This window comes from Papaver somniferum, chromosome 2 (genome assembly GCF_003573695.1).
Source record: "Papaver somniferum cultivar HN1 chromosome 2, ASM357369v1, whole genome shotgun sequence".
Classification (NCBI taxonomy): Eukaryota; Viridiplantae; Streptophyta; class Magnoliopsida; order Ranunculales; family Papaveraceae; genus Papaver; species Papaver somniferum.
The window spans coordinates 54,275,270-54,296,461 of NC_039359.1; the positions used below are offsets into that span (position 1 = coordinate 54,275,270).

General features: G+C 39.1%; 2 protein-coding genes across 2 annotated transcripts; both read left to right on the top strand.

Annotated features, from left to right (window-relative positions):
* The first annotated feature begins 7,940 nt into the window (after window positions 1-7,940).
* Window positions 7,941-9,071, top strand: LOC113351046 (MDIS1-interacting receptor like kinase 1-like). Its single transcript, XM_026595118.1, has one exon. The coding sequence runs from the start codon at window positions 7,941-7,943 to the stop codon at window positions 9,069-9,071; it is 1,131 nt and encodes a 376-aa protein (XP_026450903.1).
* Window positions 9,072-16,199: 7,128 nt separating this feature from the next.
* On the top strand, window positions 16,200-18,125 carry LOC113351047. Its single transcript, XM_026595119.1, has one exon. It carries the CDS (start codon window positions 16,200-16,202, stop codon window positions 18,123-18,125), a length of 1,926 nt encoding a protein of 641 aa, XP_026450904.1.
* The last annotated feature ends 3,067 nt before the right edge of the window (window positions 18,126-21,192 follow it).

Below are 21,192 nucleotides of genomic sequence, written 5' to 3' on the forward strand. Positions count from 1 at the left end.
CACGTGCACATTTTACTATATACGATTTAGAAATTTTGTTTTCGATTAACAAAGATGAATAAAGAGAAGAAATATGGTGATTTAGCACATACTGTTTCATGATTGCTGAAAACATTATAATGATACTACAAGCAAAATATTAACAGCAGCAGGGGCATCTGTTTTCAAACAAACGAGGCAAAAAAAGAAGATCAATGCTATTGTTTTACCTGTCATAGACATAAGTGGTACATGGTCCCTATGACAGGTGAAACATCAATGAGGCAAGAAAAGAAAAGTCTTCTGTGAAAGAAAAAGAGCTAATTTTCAAGTCAAATCAATAAATGAATTTAGATTTTTGACTGGAAAGTGTCTGAACTCTACAGTCCACTGAATACGCATCTCTAATAGCATTCCACAAACGTTCAAATCACCGATCTATGATACTTCTGTGTAATGGTGGTATATTGCGACTGAAATGTCTTTCTGTTCATACCTACCGACAGGCGAAGGAAAGAGGTTAGGTATTCAATTTTCAGCTCAAGCTTAACATCAGTCGATCAAGAAAAGTTGAAATCGATTTCACATGCAGTTCTTTAAGTTGTAATGCAATGTTATGCGAAAACTATATATAAGTAGTTACCTGCATTCTTAAATATTCAGTTATAAAATAAAAACTTCACAGAATTATATTCAGGTTTAGATAGTCGTGAAGTTACCCAATAACATGACTCAAATACCAATGTTTCATCTTCTTTTTATTTTTTTGATCAGAATTGAGAGATTTATTCAAAGATAAAGAATGTACAAATAATCTACCAGAGGTAGAACAAAGCAAAATACAACAGATTACAGAAAGACTGTACTCCAATGATGAACAGTGTAAGAGAAGTTCAAATGAATTTTATTACCTACACTAGCAGCCCACATTAGCACAAGAGTTTTAACCTGTAAACACAAGTCGTCATCAGTTTTGTACACATAATTATTTTCAAAAGTGCGGCAGTTTCTTTCCCTCCATAAAATCCAAACCACAGCAGCCGGAATAAGATTCCAAACACTTTTACTATGAGTAGAATAATGATCGTTCTGCCAGGTCCTTGCTAGGTTAACCATTGAGTTAGGGAATACCCATGCCCATTGATCCATTGGTGTAACAGAGGACCATATCTTATGAGCCACCTTACAATGTATGAAAACATGATCTTGAGATTCATTACTGTCTCCACAGAGAATGCAAGAACTATGAATATCCATCCCTTTGTTTTGCATCATATCTTTCGAATTCAACTTTCCATGAACATCACACCACAGTAAAAAATTAACTTTAGGTGGAATATCTGTAATCCAGACAAAGCCATGAGGAAAGTTATCATTTCCTGCATTGCTGTTTAACTCCGCATATAATGTTTTTACTGAGAAAACTCCACTTGAGTGCAACGACCATCTTCTGCAATCAGATCTTCCTTGTAGACTAGGAGGTGTAGAACCGATAATCTGCAAAAGAGCAGCTAGAGAGTTTGATTCTGCATCTGTTAGATTTCTCTTAAATACAAACTTCCAACATCCATCTGCTGTAATATGATCAGCAACACTAGCATTGTACCCCTTGTCTAGTTTGTACAGATTATTGAAAGAGTCCATAAAACAAGAGTCTCCAAGCCATCTGTCATGCCAAAAAGAAGTGAGAGTACCTGAATGTATTCTAAGAGAATAATATTGTGTTACCAGATTACTACAATCAACAATAGTTCTCCAACAAGAGACACCATGAGGAGATTTAACTTTTTTTGGAGTCCAGTAAGAGAAATCAGAGCCATACTTTTCCACCATAAGCTTGCACCACAGCTGCGCCTTTTCCACCCCAAATCTCCAACTCCATTTAGCCAAAAGTGCTTGATTCATCAACCTAAGATTAAGAATTCCCAACCCTCCTCTTTTTCTTCCGGCCATAACCATCTTCCAATTGATTAAATGAGAGCTCTTACTTCCTGAATCTTTATACTCCCATAAAAAGTTCCTCATTTTGTTCTCCAAAATATTAATGATGGAAATTGGAGCTTTGAAAAGTGAAAAATAATATAAAGGAATAGAAGTAAGAATATGTTTAAGAAGAGCCATCTTACCACCTTTAGATAGTGAAATTTGATTCCAGAAAGATAATCTAGCATCAAACTTTTCAATGACAGGATTCCAAATAGTGGTACTATTCTGTTTAGCTCCTAATGGCATTCCCAAATACATGAAAGGCAAAGTATCCGTCTTGCAACCAAAATCTTCTGCCCATTCTTTTAAGTCTGGCACTTCTCCAATTGCAATAAGCCTAGTTTTCGAAGTGTTAACCTTAAGGCCTGCAATGAACTCAAAACAGTGAAGAATAGAAAACATATTTGAAAGCTCTTCCTTCTTATTATCCCCAAACAGAATAGTATCATCAGCATAAGCAGTGGAGACATAGGACATCCTTGTCTAACTCCTCTAGTGCTTTTAAAAAAACCAAAAGCAGACCCATTAATTAAAACAGAGAATGATGCCGTTGAGTAACAAAATCTGATCCACTTACACCATTTTATGCTGAACCCCATCTTCTTCAGAACAAACTCCAAAAAACTCCAATTCACCCTATCGAAAGCTTTTTCTAGATCAATCTTACACACGATTCCTTCTTTGCCTGATCTTAATCTAGAGTCAACCAGCTCATTTGCAATTAAAGTACCATCAATAATCTGCCTCCCTTCTATGTACGCACATTGCACAAGAGAGATTAACTTAGGCATGACTAGTTTTAATCTAGTAGCCAAAATTTTAGCTACAATCTTATAGAAACTAGTTAGTAAACAAATAGGTCGACAGTCTCTAATAGATTCAACATGATCTTTCTTAGGAACAAGGGCAATAAAAGTGGAGTTATGTTTAACGTCGAAACTACCTGTTTCCCAGAATTCTTGAATAGAGCCCATAACATCAGCTTTTTAGAAATTCCAACATTTGGTGAAGAACATCAGAGGATAACCATCAGGTCCAGGCGCCTTGTCTTGGCCAAGATCTTTGACAGCACACAAAACTTCCTCCTCACTGAAAACAGCATCTAGAATAACCGACTCAACAGCATTAATGCTATCAAAAGTAATCTCTTCAAGCACAGGTCTTATTTGTTCTTCTTCCCTGAACAGGTTCTTATAAAACTCCACAATATGATCCTGTAACTTACTCCTATCATCTTCAAGCTTGCCATCCACGTACAACTGCCTAATTCTGTTGTGTCTTCTTCTAGCAGTAGCCTTACTCATAAAAAAATGAGTATTTCTGTCACCAGCTTTTAACCAATCTGATTTTGATTTAATTTTCCACGCCACCTCTACCATGTGTGTAAGTTTCTCAAATTCAACGGTGCGAAGTAATTTTCCATTCAGTTGTTCCATGGACAACTCACCCACTTCAGCTAAACTATCCAGTGATTGAATCTCAGATAATATATGCTTCAGTCTTGAAGTAGTGTGTCCAAAAGTATCCCTGTTCCACTCCTTTAACTTCTCTTTAAGAGCTTTAAGCTTACACCAAAGAATAGTACTTGGACTACCTGCAAAACAAAAAGAAGACCACCACTCCTCCAACATATTAATGAAACCATTCTCCAAGAACCACATTATTTCAAATCTAAAAGGGCTAGGTCCCCAAGAAGGATCAGAAATGTCAAGAAGAATAGGTATATGATCTGAGGTAGGTCTAGCTTTAGCTAATTGAGAAACAAAAGGGTAGTGGGCTTCAAAGGATGGAGATATGAGGAATCTATCTAATCTAGACATTATGGAGTTTGTCTGACCATTAGACCAGGTAAATCTTGCACCCTTCATGGGAAGATCAATAAGATCATGAGTGGAGATGAACTCATTAAAAATTTTCATACTCTTTGAAATTCTTGTGCAACCTTTCTTCTCAGCACATTTAGTGATTGTATTAAAATCACCCCCCAAACACCAAGGACTATTCCATAATCTGAAACTGTTGTCCAACTCTTCCCAAAAGAATTTCCTTTCATAAGATTTATTAGGACCATACACATTTGTTAAAACCCATTGAAAATTATCAGCCTTATTTTTGCATAAGATTGAAAGAGTGTATTCTCCCACAAGAGAATCTAATACCTCCATTAGATATTTGTTCCACAGAATTATCATCCCTCCTGAATTACCCGAAGACTGTTGAAAAGTCCAACCAAAATTTGAATTACCACAAATTTGCAGAATATCATAATCTGTGCAGGACTCCATCTTTGTCTCTTGTAAAAGAATTACAGTAGCTTTAGTCATTTGAATCATCTTTTTCACTATAAGTCTTCTGTTATAGGAGCAAAGTCCTCTAACATTCCAGGATAGTATCTGTAGACTCATTAATAAAAGGATGAACCCATAACCTTCTTACATCTTCTTCTCTTATCACTTATCGAACCCACTTGCTGAAGATCAAAACCCAATCTTTTACACTCAGTGACCAGCCTTTTTGATTTTTTAGAGACTAAATATGAGGAGCTAGCATCATCAGTAGTATCATTATTTTCTGGCTCAAAACCTGGTGGAAAAATAGGCGTTCCATTAGAAGATTCATTGTCTGTGGATGCGCCATCTAAAGAAGACATAAAAGTGTCTTCCAAACCCCCTAATGGTTGAACTCTATCTTTTAACTCATGAATCGAAGTACAGGAAACTTCCTCCAGAGAAATTAAAGTTTGAACTGCAAAGTCTTTACCAACACTCCCAGCAGAAACCTTAAAAGTTTTTTCCTTGTGCACAGGACCTTCTAATGATATCTTTCCCAAAAGAAATTTCTTTGAATGGTTAGGCATCAAATTAAAACTTGTTGTTAGAGAAACTCCCAGATCAAATAATCTTTGTACCTCTGTGATAACCCATTGTGGAACATTGAACTGTTTTTGATGATTATGGATGTAAGGAATATATGTCCGAGTTGATTGTTGGCACAGTGTGTTATGAAAAAGTAGAGTTTTAAAAGGAGATGGAATTGATATAATCTAAGATTTAATCAAAGGCTGCTGACTTGGTATTGATGGGAAAACGGGTAATGTACTCCACGGGGTAATGATTCTTGGAATTGGACATATAATGGCAAATGGTTTTCGTTGAAAGGTACGTGTGTATGTGAAAGTTGTTTTTGAAGGATTTTTTGATAGAATTTTAGTATGGTTGGGGATCATATTTCTAGGTGGGTTGATCATATTTCTAGGTGGGTTTTCGGATTGGTATGAAGGTGGTGGTTGTTGCCAAATATCTGAGCAGGTAAACTTAAAAGCCGGTGACACATCTACATCCATTGCCACATCTACATTCATCGCCACATCTACATCCATCGCCACAGGATCAGATTCTACCAAATTTTGCTTAGTATAATGTTTCTCAGTCCAAGCTTGAGTTATCATCGGATGCACAACTGTTTTCTTCTTTGACCTTCTCTTACGCCTTTTCTTGCGTTGTGATTTCAAAGAGGTTTGCTTGACAAGCAAGTCAGGTGCCGTAAGAACTGGGTAAAGTGTGGTATTTTGAATATGACCATCTTGATTGCGATAAAAGTGCTGAGGATCTGCCTTATTCAGTTCAACATGCTTCTCCGAATCTTTCTTCCCAGATTGCTGAGTCATCCATATCCCAGAATTGAATGAACTAGGGTTCAGATGACTTGTCGCAGGAGCTTCAGCAATGAAAATATTCGCAGAGTGAGTGCCAGTCTCTGTTACTAGGGTTACTAGACGAGGAATATGATTAATTCCTTTTACATTCCTGATCTTCATTCTTATTGCAGTTAAATCTTGCAATCTCAATGAAACTGGATTGATGAACAATACTTCACCACAAAATCCTCCAATGGAGTGCATAACCTCCGACGACCAATACTGAAATGGAACTCCAAAAATTTCAATATAAAAATCTGTAGCTTGGCTTGAACCCATATTCCATAGCTGAGTATTCCATCTGAACACAGTAAAGTTAACGTTTTGGAAAGTAAAAACAAACTCAAAATCTTGTTCCTTAGAAACACCTTCTTCCACATGGAAAACAGCTTGACAAGAATTGATCGGGAATAATAAAAATGGAATGTTCCTATGCGTCTTATCTTGGAGAGCTTTACCAATGCTTTCCCATGAAGTTACCGGAATAGGTGCAGAAATCACAAAAGCATTCTTCCATTTGCCCAGAAGATTGTGTTTATCCTGCTGCTTAATATTTATGGACATCAAAGAATGAGATTTCTGTAACGGCGCAGCTAGACTATCACAATAGAATGGAGAGTTCTTCAGAATTTTAGGTTGTTTCAGAAATTTTGGTTGCGGATTACTCTTTGGTTTTTGCAAAAAACTGGAAGAGTTTGATTTTACAACTTGAGCATATGATCGACTGTGGTTGATTTGCTGGGGCTGACGATATGAATGATATGAGTTAAAAGGTGCGGTTGGTTCTAAAATTTCTCCTAGTGAAGTTGCAAAAGAAAACCAACCTTCATAACAATTGCCAGATGGGATGTAAAAGGAAACAGGATCTAACTTTGGATTTGATTTGGATAGGAGAATAAAAAGATAAAAACCATTGTTATTAGAAATTTTATTGACTGTAAACCAGATTCCGTTGAAATAATGTTTCCATTAGCTTCTTCCTGCATCTCCATTTTTAGCAGCTTCAAAAACAATATTATGCAGATGTTTGGCTAAAGGTAAGGGGAAAATGCCTTGGGATGAACCTTTGGAGTAAAATTCAGTTAGGGTAATGGAGGTTGAAGGATTCTGTGTTGGCTTAGAAAATTTAAAAAACTTACGATCAATCTTTGTATAACGATTATCTGAAGACATCCTAGAGTCTATGGAAAACTAAGAAACCTAAAACCTAAATGATCTAACACCTAGAGACACAGGATCTAAAGCCTAAAGGATACCGGATCTAAAACCTAATAGTTTCAAAATAATGCAGAGAAAGGAGAATGGTGAGGAGAGAGAAAAATAAAAATTCATTATGCATCTGGCAACATATAGTCTGCTTTTACTGATCAGCATCACTGAATGCCCATTAGCCTCTCATGGATGCCATGAAGAGGAAAGAAGGACTCTGCTGAGTTTTAAATCTTCTCTGGAAGACCCCGCGCACCGATTATCTTCATGGCAACAAGGCATTCAGCATCAAAACTGCTGTGACTGGCATGGTATTGGATGCTCAAGTGAGTCTTTTCATGTCATATCCATCGACCTCCGGAATATAGACTTTGAAAGTTTCCTATATGATGACTATGCTTTTACCCACCCACGACCAAATACTGCACTGCGAGGTAAAATATCTCCTTCCCTTTCCAATATCACTCACCTGGAGTATCTCGATCTTGCTTTCAATGAGTTTTCAGAATCAGAAATCACACCTCAGTTTTCTTATCTAACGAAACTATCTCATCTTGATCTCTCGTATTCTAGCATTTCAGCGTCGATTACCACACAAATCAGTAACCTATCACTTCTTGAGCACCTCGATTTATCTTGCGTTCTGTTGCCACGGAGGGGATCTTATTATGATACAAATTGCTTACAGTCATCATCCATAGAATCGGTTAGGGGTTTAGAAAATCTCCAGGTGTTAAGGTTGACTGGTATTAATCTATCTGAGGCCACGTCGAATTTTTCCAGACATATATCATATCTCTGGAATCTTAGGGATCTCGATATATTTTATTGTCATATATCTGGCTCAGTATTCCCAATTCTGGAGTTTCACAATCTTTCCCGTTTATCCTATCTAAATCTGAACTTCAACCCTCTCACTACCTCAATCCCAGTACAACTTGCTAATTTAACCTCACTTTCTATACTTGACTTATCTTATTGCGAACTGCATGGTTCAATTCCTTATCTTCCTCAACTTAAAGACCTTGATGTGAGTGTTAACAAAAATGTTCACACAGATCTAACTAGGATGTTTGAACATAGTTGGCCTAATCTAGAAAAACTTCAGATTTCGTCAACTAATGCAACTGGATTAATTCTGAGTTCAAATGCACCACAGTTAGTCAGTTTCTCTGCCTCAGGTTGTTCCATTCAAGGATCCTTAGTACCTTTTTTACTCTACCATCTTTCTCGGTTGCATTATCTAGACCTCTCCGACAATAACATTACAAGTAATCTTTCATTAATCTCGAACCTAAAAAACCTAAAGTTTCTCGACTTGTCTTACAACAATTTCCAAGGACCAATACCTAATTCAATCAGCGAGATTCTTCCCCTTCGACGACTTGTTTTTCAAAGTAATAACATTACTGGAACACTTCCAAGTTGTATTACTACGCTCAAGAAACTTGTTGAATTTCGCGTGTCTAAAAACTCTATCGGTGGGAATGTTTCATTGATCTCTTTGATTAACGAATTAAACCTCACCACCCTAGATTTGACCTCAAATAGGCTAACCATCAATAGAGATGAAAGCTTACATCTGTACGCTAAAGCTAAATTGGAGACTTTAGCACTGGGGTCAGTGCATTTGAATGTATTCCCTAATTTCATCTATAACTTAACCCATTTGAAATATTTGATTTTGTCGGATACTAACCTTAAAGGAGCTATCCCTTCATGCATCTCCAAACTCCAAAATCTAGTTTCCTTAGATTTGTCTAACAACAAAATTATTGGTCCTCTGCCACTTCCACCTCAAGGTGTCTATGATTTGAATTCATCACATAATAAACTTAGTGGTGAAATATCATTAGAAGCTGGAGAAAGACTATCAAGTGCTAAATACATTAATCTAAGTGGCAATCAACTTTCAGGTTCAATTCCCTCTTCCATATGTTCACAAGAACTAAGAAAATATTATGATCCGAATCTCATTAATCTCTCGAACAACAAACTATCAGGGAATATACCTACTAGTATAGGGTACTGCAGAAGTCTTACTGTTCTAAATCTCAGCAACAACAATCTCACTGGAAACATTCCAAATGAGATTCAAAGAGCAGAAGGTCTGGAATATCTTCAACTTAGCTATAACAATCTCAATGGTACTTTTCCTAAGCCAATAGACAAATTTTGTACTTGCGAGGTCTCCACTTAGGACATAACAACTTTGAAGGTGTTATACCCTCTGGTTTTCATTCACTCAATCACCTGAAGATTATTTCTTTACGGTCAAACAAGTTTAATGGGTCCATTCCTGAAGGGATTTATTATATGCCTTCCCTTCAAATATTAGACTTGTCAATAAATAACTTCTCAGGTCCAATTACCAGAAACATACGAAACTTGATGAAATTTCAGCTACCAATTCAACGTAGTAACTACCTGATACTATTACCAATCTGGACAATGCAATTTGAGTTGGCTACTAAAGGCAGAGTAGCACAATTTGAGGTTCTGTACGAATATAATTCCGGAATCGATCTATCATGTAACATTTTAGATGGAAAAATTCCAAGAGAGATGAGTTTATTAAATGGACTTGTTATGCTGAATCTGTCGCATAATCTCTTTTCCGATAACATTCCAGCAAATATCGGAAACATGTCCAGTTTAGAATCCTTGGATTTGAGTTCTAATAGAATCTGTGGACATATCCCACAATGTTTGTCATCAATCGACACATTGAGTTTGCATGGTTCTGCTTATGTTGGCAATGACTTACTATCTGGATTCCCGACCACGAAAAGTTGCAAGAGTGAAGATGATGTTAGTACTGCCGATACTAGATCATCAGATGAAGAGAAGTTGTTGTATTGTTTTGTTTCCTTGGGGTTTATAGTTGGATTTTGGGGTCTGTTCTTCATTTTGCTCGTAAAGAAACAAAACAGGTGGTTTCCCTATTGGAGGTGTATTGATTCTATTGCAATTAGTATAGTTGAATGTATTCACAAAGATCAATCATAATAATGTATATTTGTAACCTTATCTATCGTCAATCTGTGTATCCATTTGCAGTTAGACTAATAGCATGTTATTATCTGGTACCAATGCATGAACTGAACTTTTAATGAATTTGTTGAGTTTACCTCTTCAAGAATTCTTTATAGAAGAGGATAACAAACGGACCCAATCAAAGCACATCAGCTTTAAAGTCCTACAGTTTCTTCACAAAATTGGTTAAAAAGACCAAAATCAATAATTTCTGGATGAAAAAGACACTTAGATTTTGACACTGTTTAAATGGATAAAAATGAAAAAATAGTCAGGATGTAAACAGTTTCATCCTACCCATTTTCAAATATTTTTTCTTATTTTTAATTTACATCAGGATGCATCCAGTTTCATCCTTGCTATTTTTTAAGTTAAAGTCAGGATGAATCCAGTTTCATCCTTGCTATTTTTTTGGTGTCCATTTCACCCATACTAATTTTTACTCGTCCATTTGAACCATGTTTTAAAAATATTTGGACAAATGACCCATTTTCCGCTGTTTCTTTTGGCAATCTATAACATTTGGATTTGCATTGCTAGGAGATGAGACTAAAGACACGATTACCTGGTTGTTTATGACATGGCTTGAAGCAATGGGAGGTCATCCTCCCATTTCTATACTTACTGATCAAGATCAGGCTATGACAACTGCAATTGCGTAGGTATTTCCCGAAACCCGCCATCGTTTTTGTTTATGGCACATTAAGAAAAAATTTGGAGAGAAGCTAAGTCTTGTATTTTTTAAGAAGTCCAAATTTAAAAAACCGTCAAGGAAGTTACTCGCTTCACATACACAGTAGAAGATTTTGAAACTCAATGGCAGTCAATGGCTCAATGCTAGTAGAATTTGATTTTACGGAGAATACATGGCTTAAAGACTTATTTAATATTCGTGAAAAATGGATACCGATTTATAATAGAGGGACTTTTTTTGCCGGAATGAATACGACACAAAGAAGTGAGAGTATCAATTCTTTTTTTGATCATTACATGAACTCTAGGACATCTTTGCGAGAATTTGCTGAAAGTTGTGATCAAGCATTAGAAAGAATGTACTAAAGAGTGCGGGAAGAAGATTACAAGTCTATCCCCATTTGAAGCGTATATATCTTTCTCAAGATTTGTTGGTAAGGCATGCCTCTAAAGTTGTAAATACCAAAGATACGATTCGCCACGTGGACCTAGGAGAAGACACGAGTCATTCAAGGGAACCCTGCTGAAAGATCTTACATTATTTCCCGAAAATCCTCGTCAGTGACATGTCAAATCAAGTCAGGATCGTCATTATTGAATGATTGGCGAAATGAAAAACCATGCGCGAGGTATCATATTAAGGCGATGTAACTCACTTGAAGAGTCTAAGTTGCGAAGGATCAATTGGAATACCCGGCAGGATACCAATCACGAAGTAAAGGATGGCGAAATAAGGTTCCTTAGCTGAAAAGATAATTGGCGAAGTCAGTAAATTATGGAGCAAGACAAGAGACAGCTGTCCCGACAAACATCCAAAGTTGTCAGCGAAAGAAAGGGGAAAAGTTTATGGAAAATGATCTGAGCGAAGTATAAAGCATCTCCACGAGATGCAGACGAAGTAAAATGAGTTGTACACCATTAGGGTCGATTGGTATATAAATAGGGGTCCTTGGGCAATGTATGGGAGGTCGGATTCTTTGGGAGGAGAGAGCTTTGCTTGGAATGAGAGATTATGGTTTCCTTGTAAACAAGAACTTGTATTTTCACTACTTGGAGTGGTTAAGCAATAAAGAATTTTTTATCTGAAACCTTTATCATGTCTTAGATCTGTTTCTTTTCTTATTTGGGTGTGCTACCGGATTTCCAGTAGTTACATTTTGGCATCTAGAAACAGGGACTTAGATCGGGGATTCATCCTCATCTAAGAGTTTGAGAAAGGTTGAAACTGTTTTAAAATTATAAAAGTTAGAGATCTTGGCGAGTTGTTTTATAATCTCTGGGTGTTGCACCATAGAGCGAAAGTAGACTTGGAAATATCGAACCAAGGATTAGTTGATGGCAAGGACACCAGATCGGGCGAGACACGTGATAGCAACGAGGAAGAGCAAGCGGCTGGAGGCACGGAGAGAAGAAATGAAAGTAAAGGCATTGGTCGTAGAAGGAGAATGCACCATAAGCCGGCGGAAAGGCGAGGCGGAGAAAGATACTGAACTTATGGAAGAACCTATCCAAATTAGGAAAGCTAGGGCTATCGCAAAAAGGAGAACAACCTGGAAGAAAAGGGGAAAGGATGTTGAGGAGAGCATGACGTTGGAAGATCCGAATGAGGCACCCCGTCGGGAGAAATGACGAGTAAGGTACAAATCTGAGAAGCAAGCGAGAACGGTAAAGCAAGGAGGTCAGGTGACACGACAGGATTACAGACGCAACAACGAGGGGAAGATTGGAAACTTGCAAGAGAAAGATATAAGTTCAGAAGCGATAACAACTTCGTCTCAAATGAAGATTCCGCAACGAGGAAACGATCCATGGGAAGATTACGAGGAAGATGGGAAAAGTAAAGAAAGAAGAACGCGGTAAAGGAAGCTACGGGAAGGATATGATCGGGAAAGATACCTGAGGATATTACTGCTGGAGGCGAGGTGTGAAAATCAAAAACTAAAATACGAAGAGAAAGGGAGGCACGAGGATGAGAATAAACGTAACAAGAGCGAAGGAAACATTTACGAAGTAAGAGGAAGAACTTTAGATCATGAGATCTTATGGGAGCTGCGATCTATGACAATAGAGATGGGGAGCTCGGAAAGGGATAAGAAAACGCAATGGACGAGGGAAGACGTGGCAACCGCACTGGATCATGCATAATTGGAAACAACACCAGACAAGACGTTATGAGGCGAAGAATATGAAGACAACGAAGCAAGGATCGAGCGCATTAGCATGGACCGAGTTGAAACTCCCATGACTTAATACAATTGTAGAAAGGATATGGGAGGAAGCCATATTGACTGAAGAATTCCCAGTCCCTCCAAACCTGGGTAAGGAACCACAACCGGGGAAGAGGAATCATGAGTTTTGCCGATATCATCGCTTTCAGGGGCATCATACGAACAATTGTAAGAATTTCCGAAGGATCATACTTCGTCTCATTGAACAAGAAAAGATCGCGCACTACGTGGAGGATCAGAGGCTGCCACACCGCCGCAACGTGACTACCATAAGAGCCGGTCAGAGGGGCATCAGATTGAAATAAAAAAGGAAACGTGGAGGTCCAGCTATAATTTCATAGTACATTCGAAGGAAGACATCCAAAATTTTCACGACAATGTGCTCTCAAGAGTGTACAAAAGGGACAACGAAAGAAATGAGATAATCCCTATGGTGAAGAGGGATGTGAAGGTAAAATAATCGATAGCCACGTGTCAGCATCCTAAGAGGTGAAACAGATGAGATAGGATCATCGATTCATCCTCTAAAAAGGCGAGATGGTCTGAATCAATACACCTGCTACAACGTCACATGAATGACGCGTGTAAAGGAGTAGTCTAATCCACTCATATGGTCAAGTCTAAAAAGGAGGACCGCATTTAATGAAGAATCATAAAAAGCACGAGCGAGTCTACAACACCTCGGAGAGCTCGTACGACCTATACTATAGCCCAAGAATGATGCAGTACGAGGTTACTCGAGAATAACGACACAACGGTGTACAGGGCGAGATATCTCGGAGAGGAACCTAGCATGCCATCACGAGGGGTAGTATAGAAGCTTGCTCGAAGCCTAGAGGAGACAGACGACAGAATCATATGCTCGGCGAGGCCAGACCATCACGAGTCTTATTATGTCTATAAATACCGGTCCATGTAGAAGGAGATGGACAACTTATGTATCAATAGATGGTCTTTCTACAGAGAATTCCTGAGAGAGATCTAGATAGAGATAAAGTTAGAAATCTAAGTGATATTTCTACTTCTTTCAAGGATAAGACTTTATAATCAATAAGAAAACATCTTCTTTCCCGTGGACGTAGGTGTTAATGGCCGAACCACGTTATATGCTTGTGTCAATATTTACTTTTCATACTTCTTGCATCTTGTTCATCTTGAATCTTGTATGTTTTAGTAGTTGTTGGTCTTTAATCTTACTTGGGTGTAGACATCAGAAAAGATGCAACTACAAGGGAACCTCTGGAGGAATGGAAAAAAAAGGTCTTGGCGTAAGATGCACCGGAGGAAGTATCGCACACGAACTTATTAGTCATCATCTTATCTATTGGCGAATGCTCGCGGGGAAAAGAGTATCGAAGCGGTAAGGGAAAGATCTTGGAAATAAACAGGGTCTTAGTGGACATGGGAAGCTCGGTGGACGTCCTTTTCTATCATGCATTTAAAGATTTTGGATATGAAGATTCTGACATGGTGCCTTCGGGGTACAATCTATACGGATTCAATGGAGTGGCAACGAAACCAAAGGGTGAAATATGCAGGAAGATCTTTGCGGGTGAGCTAGAGACGGAAGTTACTGTCTGTGTGGTGGACGTGGAGTCGCCATATAATGCCCTCATGGGAAATCCATGATTCATGGAATAAAAGGGGTTGCATCGACTTACCACCAGGCGGTACGATTCCCAATGCCGAGTGGGATCGACAAGATAAAAGGAAATTGGGGAGACGCGAATGACTGCGAAGAGAAGGATATCGAAAACTACGAATAGAGACAGAAAAGGAGGAAGGAAATAAGGAGGAGCGCATTAGAGTCAATTAAGGAAAAGGAACTAATGGTATACATGACCAAGGAAAAGAAAAGATGGGCAATACCCAGTGAAATAAAAGGAAGGTGACTTCCGATACTAAAATTGAAGGAACCAACCGCGCTAAACGAGCCAACCATGAATTTCGCAGATGTAGAACCAACGAAGATATAAATTTGGGTACAGGCGAAGATCCGAAAATAGTGAAGATCGGGACGAAGATGGAAGCCGACGAAGAAGTGAGGTTAATCCAGTTGCTATATGACAACCGCAAAGTATTCGTGTGGGGCATGGAAGAAATGTCGGGAATTGACCCTCGAGTAGCATGTCACAAGTTTCCTCTGGATCTAGCAATTAAACCAGTAACACAACGAATAAGGAAGATAGCAACCACCTATCATGAGCAAATTGAAAAGGAACTTCAGAAGATGATGGATGCGGGTATCATAAGACAAACAAAATATCCGGAGTGGATTGCAAATATGGTTATAGTACCAAAGAAGAATAATGGGATAAGGATATGTATTGATTTTAGTGATTTAAACATTGCATGTCCAAAGGACAGCTTCCCTTTACCCAATATCCTACAAATGGTGGAATCGGAGGTAGGATATAAAAGACTCTCCTCAATGGATAGTTAATCAGGGTACAACCAGATACCTTTAAATGAAGAAGATCAATAACATACAGCATTCTTCGCTCCAAGAGGGCTGTATTGTTACACGAGAATCTCATTCGTATTAAAGAACGCGAGAGCTACATACCAACGGATGGTAGAGAAAAAAATTTCCAAATGGGTGCATACAACATTGGACGTATATGTGGACGACATGCTCGAGAAAACTAAGGACTCAGGGGATCACGTGAAAGATTTAAAGGAAATATTTGAGAAAATGAAGAAGTATAAAATGAAGATAAATCCGGCGAAATGCATTTTTCGAGTTGAATCTGCGAATTTCTTGGCCATATAGTTTTGAGGAAAGGAATCGAGGTGGACCCAGCTAAAGTACAATCCATACTATAAATGTCGTCACTTGCCACTATAAAAGATGTGCAAAAACTAAATGGGCAGTTAGCAGCTTTGGGAAGGTTTATCTCGAGATCTTCAGATAAATGTAAACATTTCTTTGACATTTTAAAAAAAATGTGCAAAATTTTCTTGCACACAAGAATGTGAGCAAGCGCTGCAAAACATCAAAGAGTACTTAATCAACTTGTCAATATTACAAAAGCCAGAACCAGGGGAAGAATTACTTATTTGTCTTGCAGAAACACCAAATGCCCTTAGTGTAGTACTACTTCGAACAGATGAAGGGGTGGAGAAGCCAATATTTTACATAAGAAAAACGTTCAACTCAGCAGAAAGGAACTACGCAAAGATTGAAAAACTGATACTAGCACTGGTATACGCGTCTAGAAAGTTACTATCTTATTTTCAAACTCACAAGATCAAAGTTTTAATAAGAGTACCTATAGAATCAGTCTTGAAAAGCTCGAATAGGGTGGGAATAGTCGAGAGATGGAATACCCAGATTGATTTTTTGGGCTAAATACGAAGTTCAGACTTCCATGAAGTCACACATCATTGCAGAATTCCTAGCTGAATTCCCGTTAGAAGAAGATGACGGGGTAGAGGAGATGATGGACGTAGATGAAGGACGCCCGAACCCAAAGGATCTGCTACAAGAAATCCATCCTCGAAGATCGAAGATATTCGTTGATGGGTCTACAAACAGCTCAGGAGAAGGTATGGGGATAGTATTCACTTCAATAGGAGGAGTCATAATTGTATTTTGCTTCCGCTTAGAATATAAGGCAACTAATAATGAAGCCGAATATGAAGTAGTAGTACAAGCTTTAAGGATTGCGATCGAAATAGGATTGGATGACGTAAGAATTACCAGCGATTCACAGCTAGTAGTTCGCCAAATTGAGGGGGGGTATAACGCGGTTGATCCAGTGATGCAAAAGTACTTACAACTTGTAAAGGAGTATTTTGCCGAGATACCAAGAATAATTTGGAGGAACATAGGCCGATATAATAACAGACACGCAGATGCTCTTGCCTTTATAGCTTCAATGATTGAAGACCCGAAAATTTGGCATATCCGGATTGAACGGTTGATTCAGCCATCAGTAAGCCGGGAAGAGAAGGAACTGAGGGTTATGATCATTGAAGAAGGAGATATGGAGGTAGATGAAAACGATTGGCGAGCCCCTATCTACAACTATTTGATGAAAGGAGATCTCCCGCGAGATAGGAAAGAGGCAAATAATATTAAAAGCAAAGCCACGAACTACGAGGTACGAGAAGGGATACTGTATAGAAGGTCATATATGGGCCTTTTGATGAGATGCTTGTCGCGAAAAGAGGGAATAGAGATTATGAAATCAATTCATTATGGAGATGCTAGAAACCACAGCGGGACCATATCCTTAGCTCACAAGACAAGGACACAAGGTTACTTCTGGCCATACATGCACAAAGACGCAAAAGACATCTCCACGAGATGCGAGGCATGCCAAAGGTATGTGAAAAAAATACATTCCCCGTGTACTAGCTTGAACTCTGTATTAAGTGTTTGGCCATTTGACATGTGGGGGATAGATATTGTAGGACCATTCGTTACACGGACTAAGAATAGGGGGTATTTAGTAGTGGAAACAGACTATTTCACGAAATGGGTGGAAGCTAAAGCCCTGCAACACACGATAGATGGATATGTATATGACTTCGTCCTAGAGCATATCATATGTAGATTCGGGATACCGGTTTTAATTTTTTCGGATAATGGAAATCAATTCGAAGGGGAGAATGTGAACATGCTATTTAACACCTTCAAGATTCAATCCGGGAAGTCGACTTCGCTATACCCGCAGAGTAACGGGCAAGCGGAGGCCACAAATAAGACATTAGTGTCTATGTTGAAGAAGAAGTTGGAAGGTCACCATAAAGGATGGTGTGAGCATATCCCACACGTGCTATGGTCATATAGTCACACTAGGCGAGATGCCACTGGAATGTCCCCCTTTTGCTTGACATATGGAATGGAGACAGTCTTTCCAACCGAGGCCATCCTCCCGACAACCAGGAGAGAAGCATGGGAAAAGAGGCTAAACTCAGATTTAATACTCGCAAAATTGGATGACCTCGAAGAAAATAGAGAAACCGCGTTACATCATATGAAGAACTATCACCAAAGGCTGTCAAGAGAATATAACAAGAGAGTGAAAGCACGATGTTTTGTGCCAGGAGACCTTGTACTGCGGGAGATTCCACCATACCAGAAGGGATCAGGAGGGAAGATGGAATCCACGTGGGAAGGTCCATACATCATGAAAAGGGTAGTTGGAAACGAGGCATACGAATTGGCATATTGCGAAGGGAAAAACACAGACGCGGAAGGGAAGATAATATACGACGAAATCAAAGGGAAAGATCGAAAGATGGATCACCCTTGGAACCCTGTGTATATCAAGAAGTATTATCCATGAATAAAGTTGTAATTCCAAAAGAAAATGTGTAGTTGAACAGAGATTATTAATAAAATATCTTTCGTGTTTGATTTACATATGGGCAAAGTAAGACATACGGAACAGGAAAATAAGACCTCAGATTATGAGGCATATAAGACCCACGAAATAAACAGTTTCTAGGGAAACTTAAACCCTTTGCCTAGGAAGGCTGAGAATCCCCGGCATGCACCCTAGTTCGCATGAAAGTGCAAGAGGCAATACCTAACGCATGTCGTGAACAACTCTCAGAAAGGAAGCTTGGGGAAATGATAAGACATATCCGTTGAGGGTCCCTTTTATGATGGCCTTCGTTAAGGAGTGCGGAGTATGACCAAGGCGCCGACGTATTCGGTTGAGATGCAGGTGACTGGGACGTCTGGAGCGTTGTCGGACATGACCGTACGGCAAGTCTTGGCTATAATGCACTCGATCCCAAAGAAACCTCACTTAGGGTGTGACTTCATAACCTCGATCCATATCAGCGCAGGGGATAAGAAGTAATGAAAACAACTAAATGTCGTAATAACTGGATGGGAGGAGACCAACATGCATGTTAGGGTTAACCTCCTTAAAAGGGAAATCAGGGGGAATATAAAGTGATGGAACCCTCCAGATTATGGAGCTGTGTGACTAAAAAATAAGGCAATATCATGGGGCTAACATTCATGGGAATGGATAGGGATGTCGCATTGTCGCGAAATGGGGTTCACAAACTGTTAAGACGGAGTTGGTGGATAATTATTTCAAAGAATAATAAGCGCCTGATACTTCGTCTAATTAAGATCCTTCAAAAAGGATGGGGCACAATAAGACCTTAAGTAGGAGGCGCATTAAGACCTCGTGGAGAAACAAAACTTTGCCTTAAACAATTCACTGTTGGACCAGCGAGGAAGGTCAACTACTAAGAAATAAATTCAAACCGCCAAGATCAGCCAATAATAAATGATGATTTAACTAGGGTAACCCTGTCTTGATCAACTAATGCTCAATAAGAACAAGAGGAAAGTATATAGTTTTATATTTTGTGTTGTTATTTAGCATAATCCTCGCAAGACTCATCATTTTCCAGTATATACTTCACACACAAGGAAAACGAAATAAGGACAGTAGCATTATTTACGATGACGCAATAGAGGCATGAATTAAAGACAATTACATTATTTACAAAGAGAATGTCCTGCCACAATAGCATTATTTATGATGACACAATGAAGACATGAAGTAAAGGCAATTACATTATTTACAAAGAGAACGTCCTGCCCCCAATCTTGGTAGCGCCCAGTCAAAATAAAGTTAGAAAAGATACAACATTAATCCTCTTCCTCGTCGTCATCACCACCCGTTTCTTGGGAACATTGGCGAAGACCAGTCCCAACATTTCTATCCTTCTGAATTAAAGGTGTCTTGCCTTCAGAGTCATTGATTTGGAGATCTTCGTCCGTTTTTGTCTCCTCATCAATAGAAATTGGCTCATCTACAACAGGTTCATCATCAGAAAATACTTCGAGAACCAGAGGCATGCGAGGAATGCCGCGCGAATCACATAACTCATTAAAGAGTTTGACCTTATCATCTTGAGCATTTTTTCGAATTAGATTTACGATCTTAGATATATCCTTTTACATGGTAGTAAGATCCTCGTTCAAATATCGAACATCATCTTGAAGAGTAGAAACCTTCTCGCGAGATAGAAGAGAAACTTGCTCCTTAATCCCTTGCTCGGACCCTAAAGAAGCAGAGGAGGGTACAATCCAAAGGGAGAATGGGCACGTTACTTTTGAAATAACTAAGGAAAATTAAAGAAATTCAAGAAATTGAACCTACCACGAAGCTCACTTATCTGGATGCGCGAAGTTCCATGAGATGATCCATGTCCCAATTGTTTCCCTAAATTGAAGATATATCAGAAAATTCTGAAAAATATGGGAAAGAGAGGGAAATCAGGCTTAACGTTTTCAAACTCACCAAACCCATTATGGAGGCGTGTTTCTGAAACGAGAGGTTCAAATAAGCATTGACTATGAAGGATTGATCCTCAGCCAAGAAGGTATCAGAACTGAAAGAGGCCAAAGACTCAGGGGAAGCTGACCTTAGGGCAAGGTTCTGACGAGTAGAAACGAAGATCTCACTTAAGAAATCCATGTTAGGGACGTAACATGGATCCTCCACCTCGTAAGCTTTGTTTTTGCCAATATCCATGGGCAGTTCAGCTGATTAGGTATTTGGAGCAATATGAGAAGGAGAAACCACGTGAGAAGGGGGAGGTTGCTGGTGATGAGGAAAAGCAGGCTGGGTAGGACGGTTGGCTTGAGTCAAACTATCCAAGTCAAGAACTCGGCGAAGACGATGTTAGGGCTCTAGGACAGAAGGAGATAAGGAGGAATTGTCCTAAAATTCACGAATTCAGGAAATTACACGAAAAGAAGGAGGAAAACCAAGAAAGAAAGAGATACCTGAGCGGTAGCAGCAGGAACCACAGGACATTTTCGTTTCCTCAGATTTGTAGTAGGGCCCGCCATGGCTTGAGGCCCACCCTCCAGCAAGGTGGAAGGTTGGAAATCAACAAGATAACGATTAACAGAAAGGTTGCGAAACGCAAACCCGCACTTTATTTGGCTTTCGTGAGCGATCCTTCACTAGACCGGGTGGGGGAAGCGGATACTGAAAAAACAAGGACATTAGAAAATGACGTGAATAAAAGACGAAGAAGTCAAGTTAAAATAAAACTAATCTGGTTGGGCATCTCTGACCAGCGAAGTCTGCCCAGTTCGTCTGCCGCGAGATGGGCATGCTCCGGAAGAGAATCGGTCCGAGCATTACCATTCTCATCAAAACCCCACACCAAAGGGCCCTCAACTACCAAAGGAAATATCATCCAATCATCGTCATTGGAAAAATGAAGATACCTATTTCGATTCGTACCGGTAGGATCAACATCCATAAGAAGGGCCTTGGACGGGTCATCCAAAGTCTTGCGAGAAATCTTGACACCCCATTCTTGATAGGCTCTCATGGTCATAGCTTTACTAACGTAATTCGCCGAGAA

Bases quoted from the DNA above. Each gene is read 5' to 3' on its own strand.
- LOC113351046 (XM_026595118.1), top strand. From the start codon at position 7,941: ATGTTTGAACATAGTTGGCCTAATCTAGAAAAACTTCAGATTTCGTCA.
- LOC113351047 (XM_026595119.1), top strand. From the start codon at position 16,200: ATGAAGTCACACATCATTGCAGAATTCCTAGCTGAATTCCCGTTAGAA.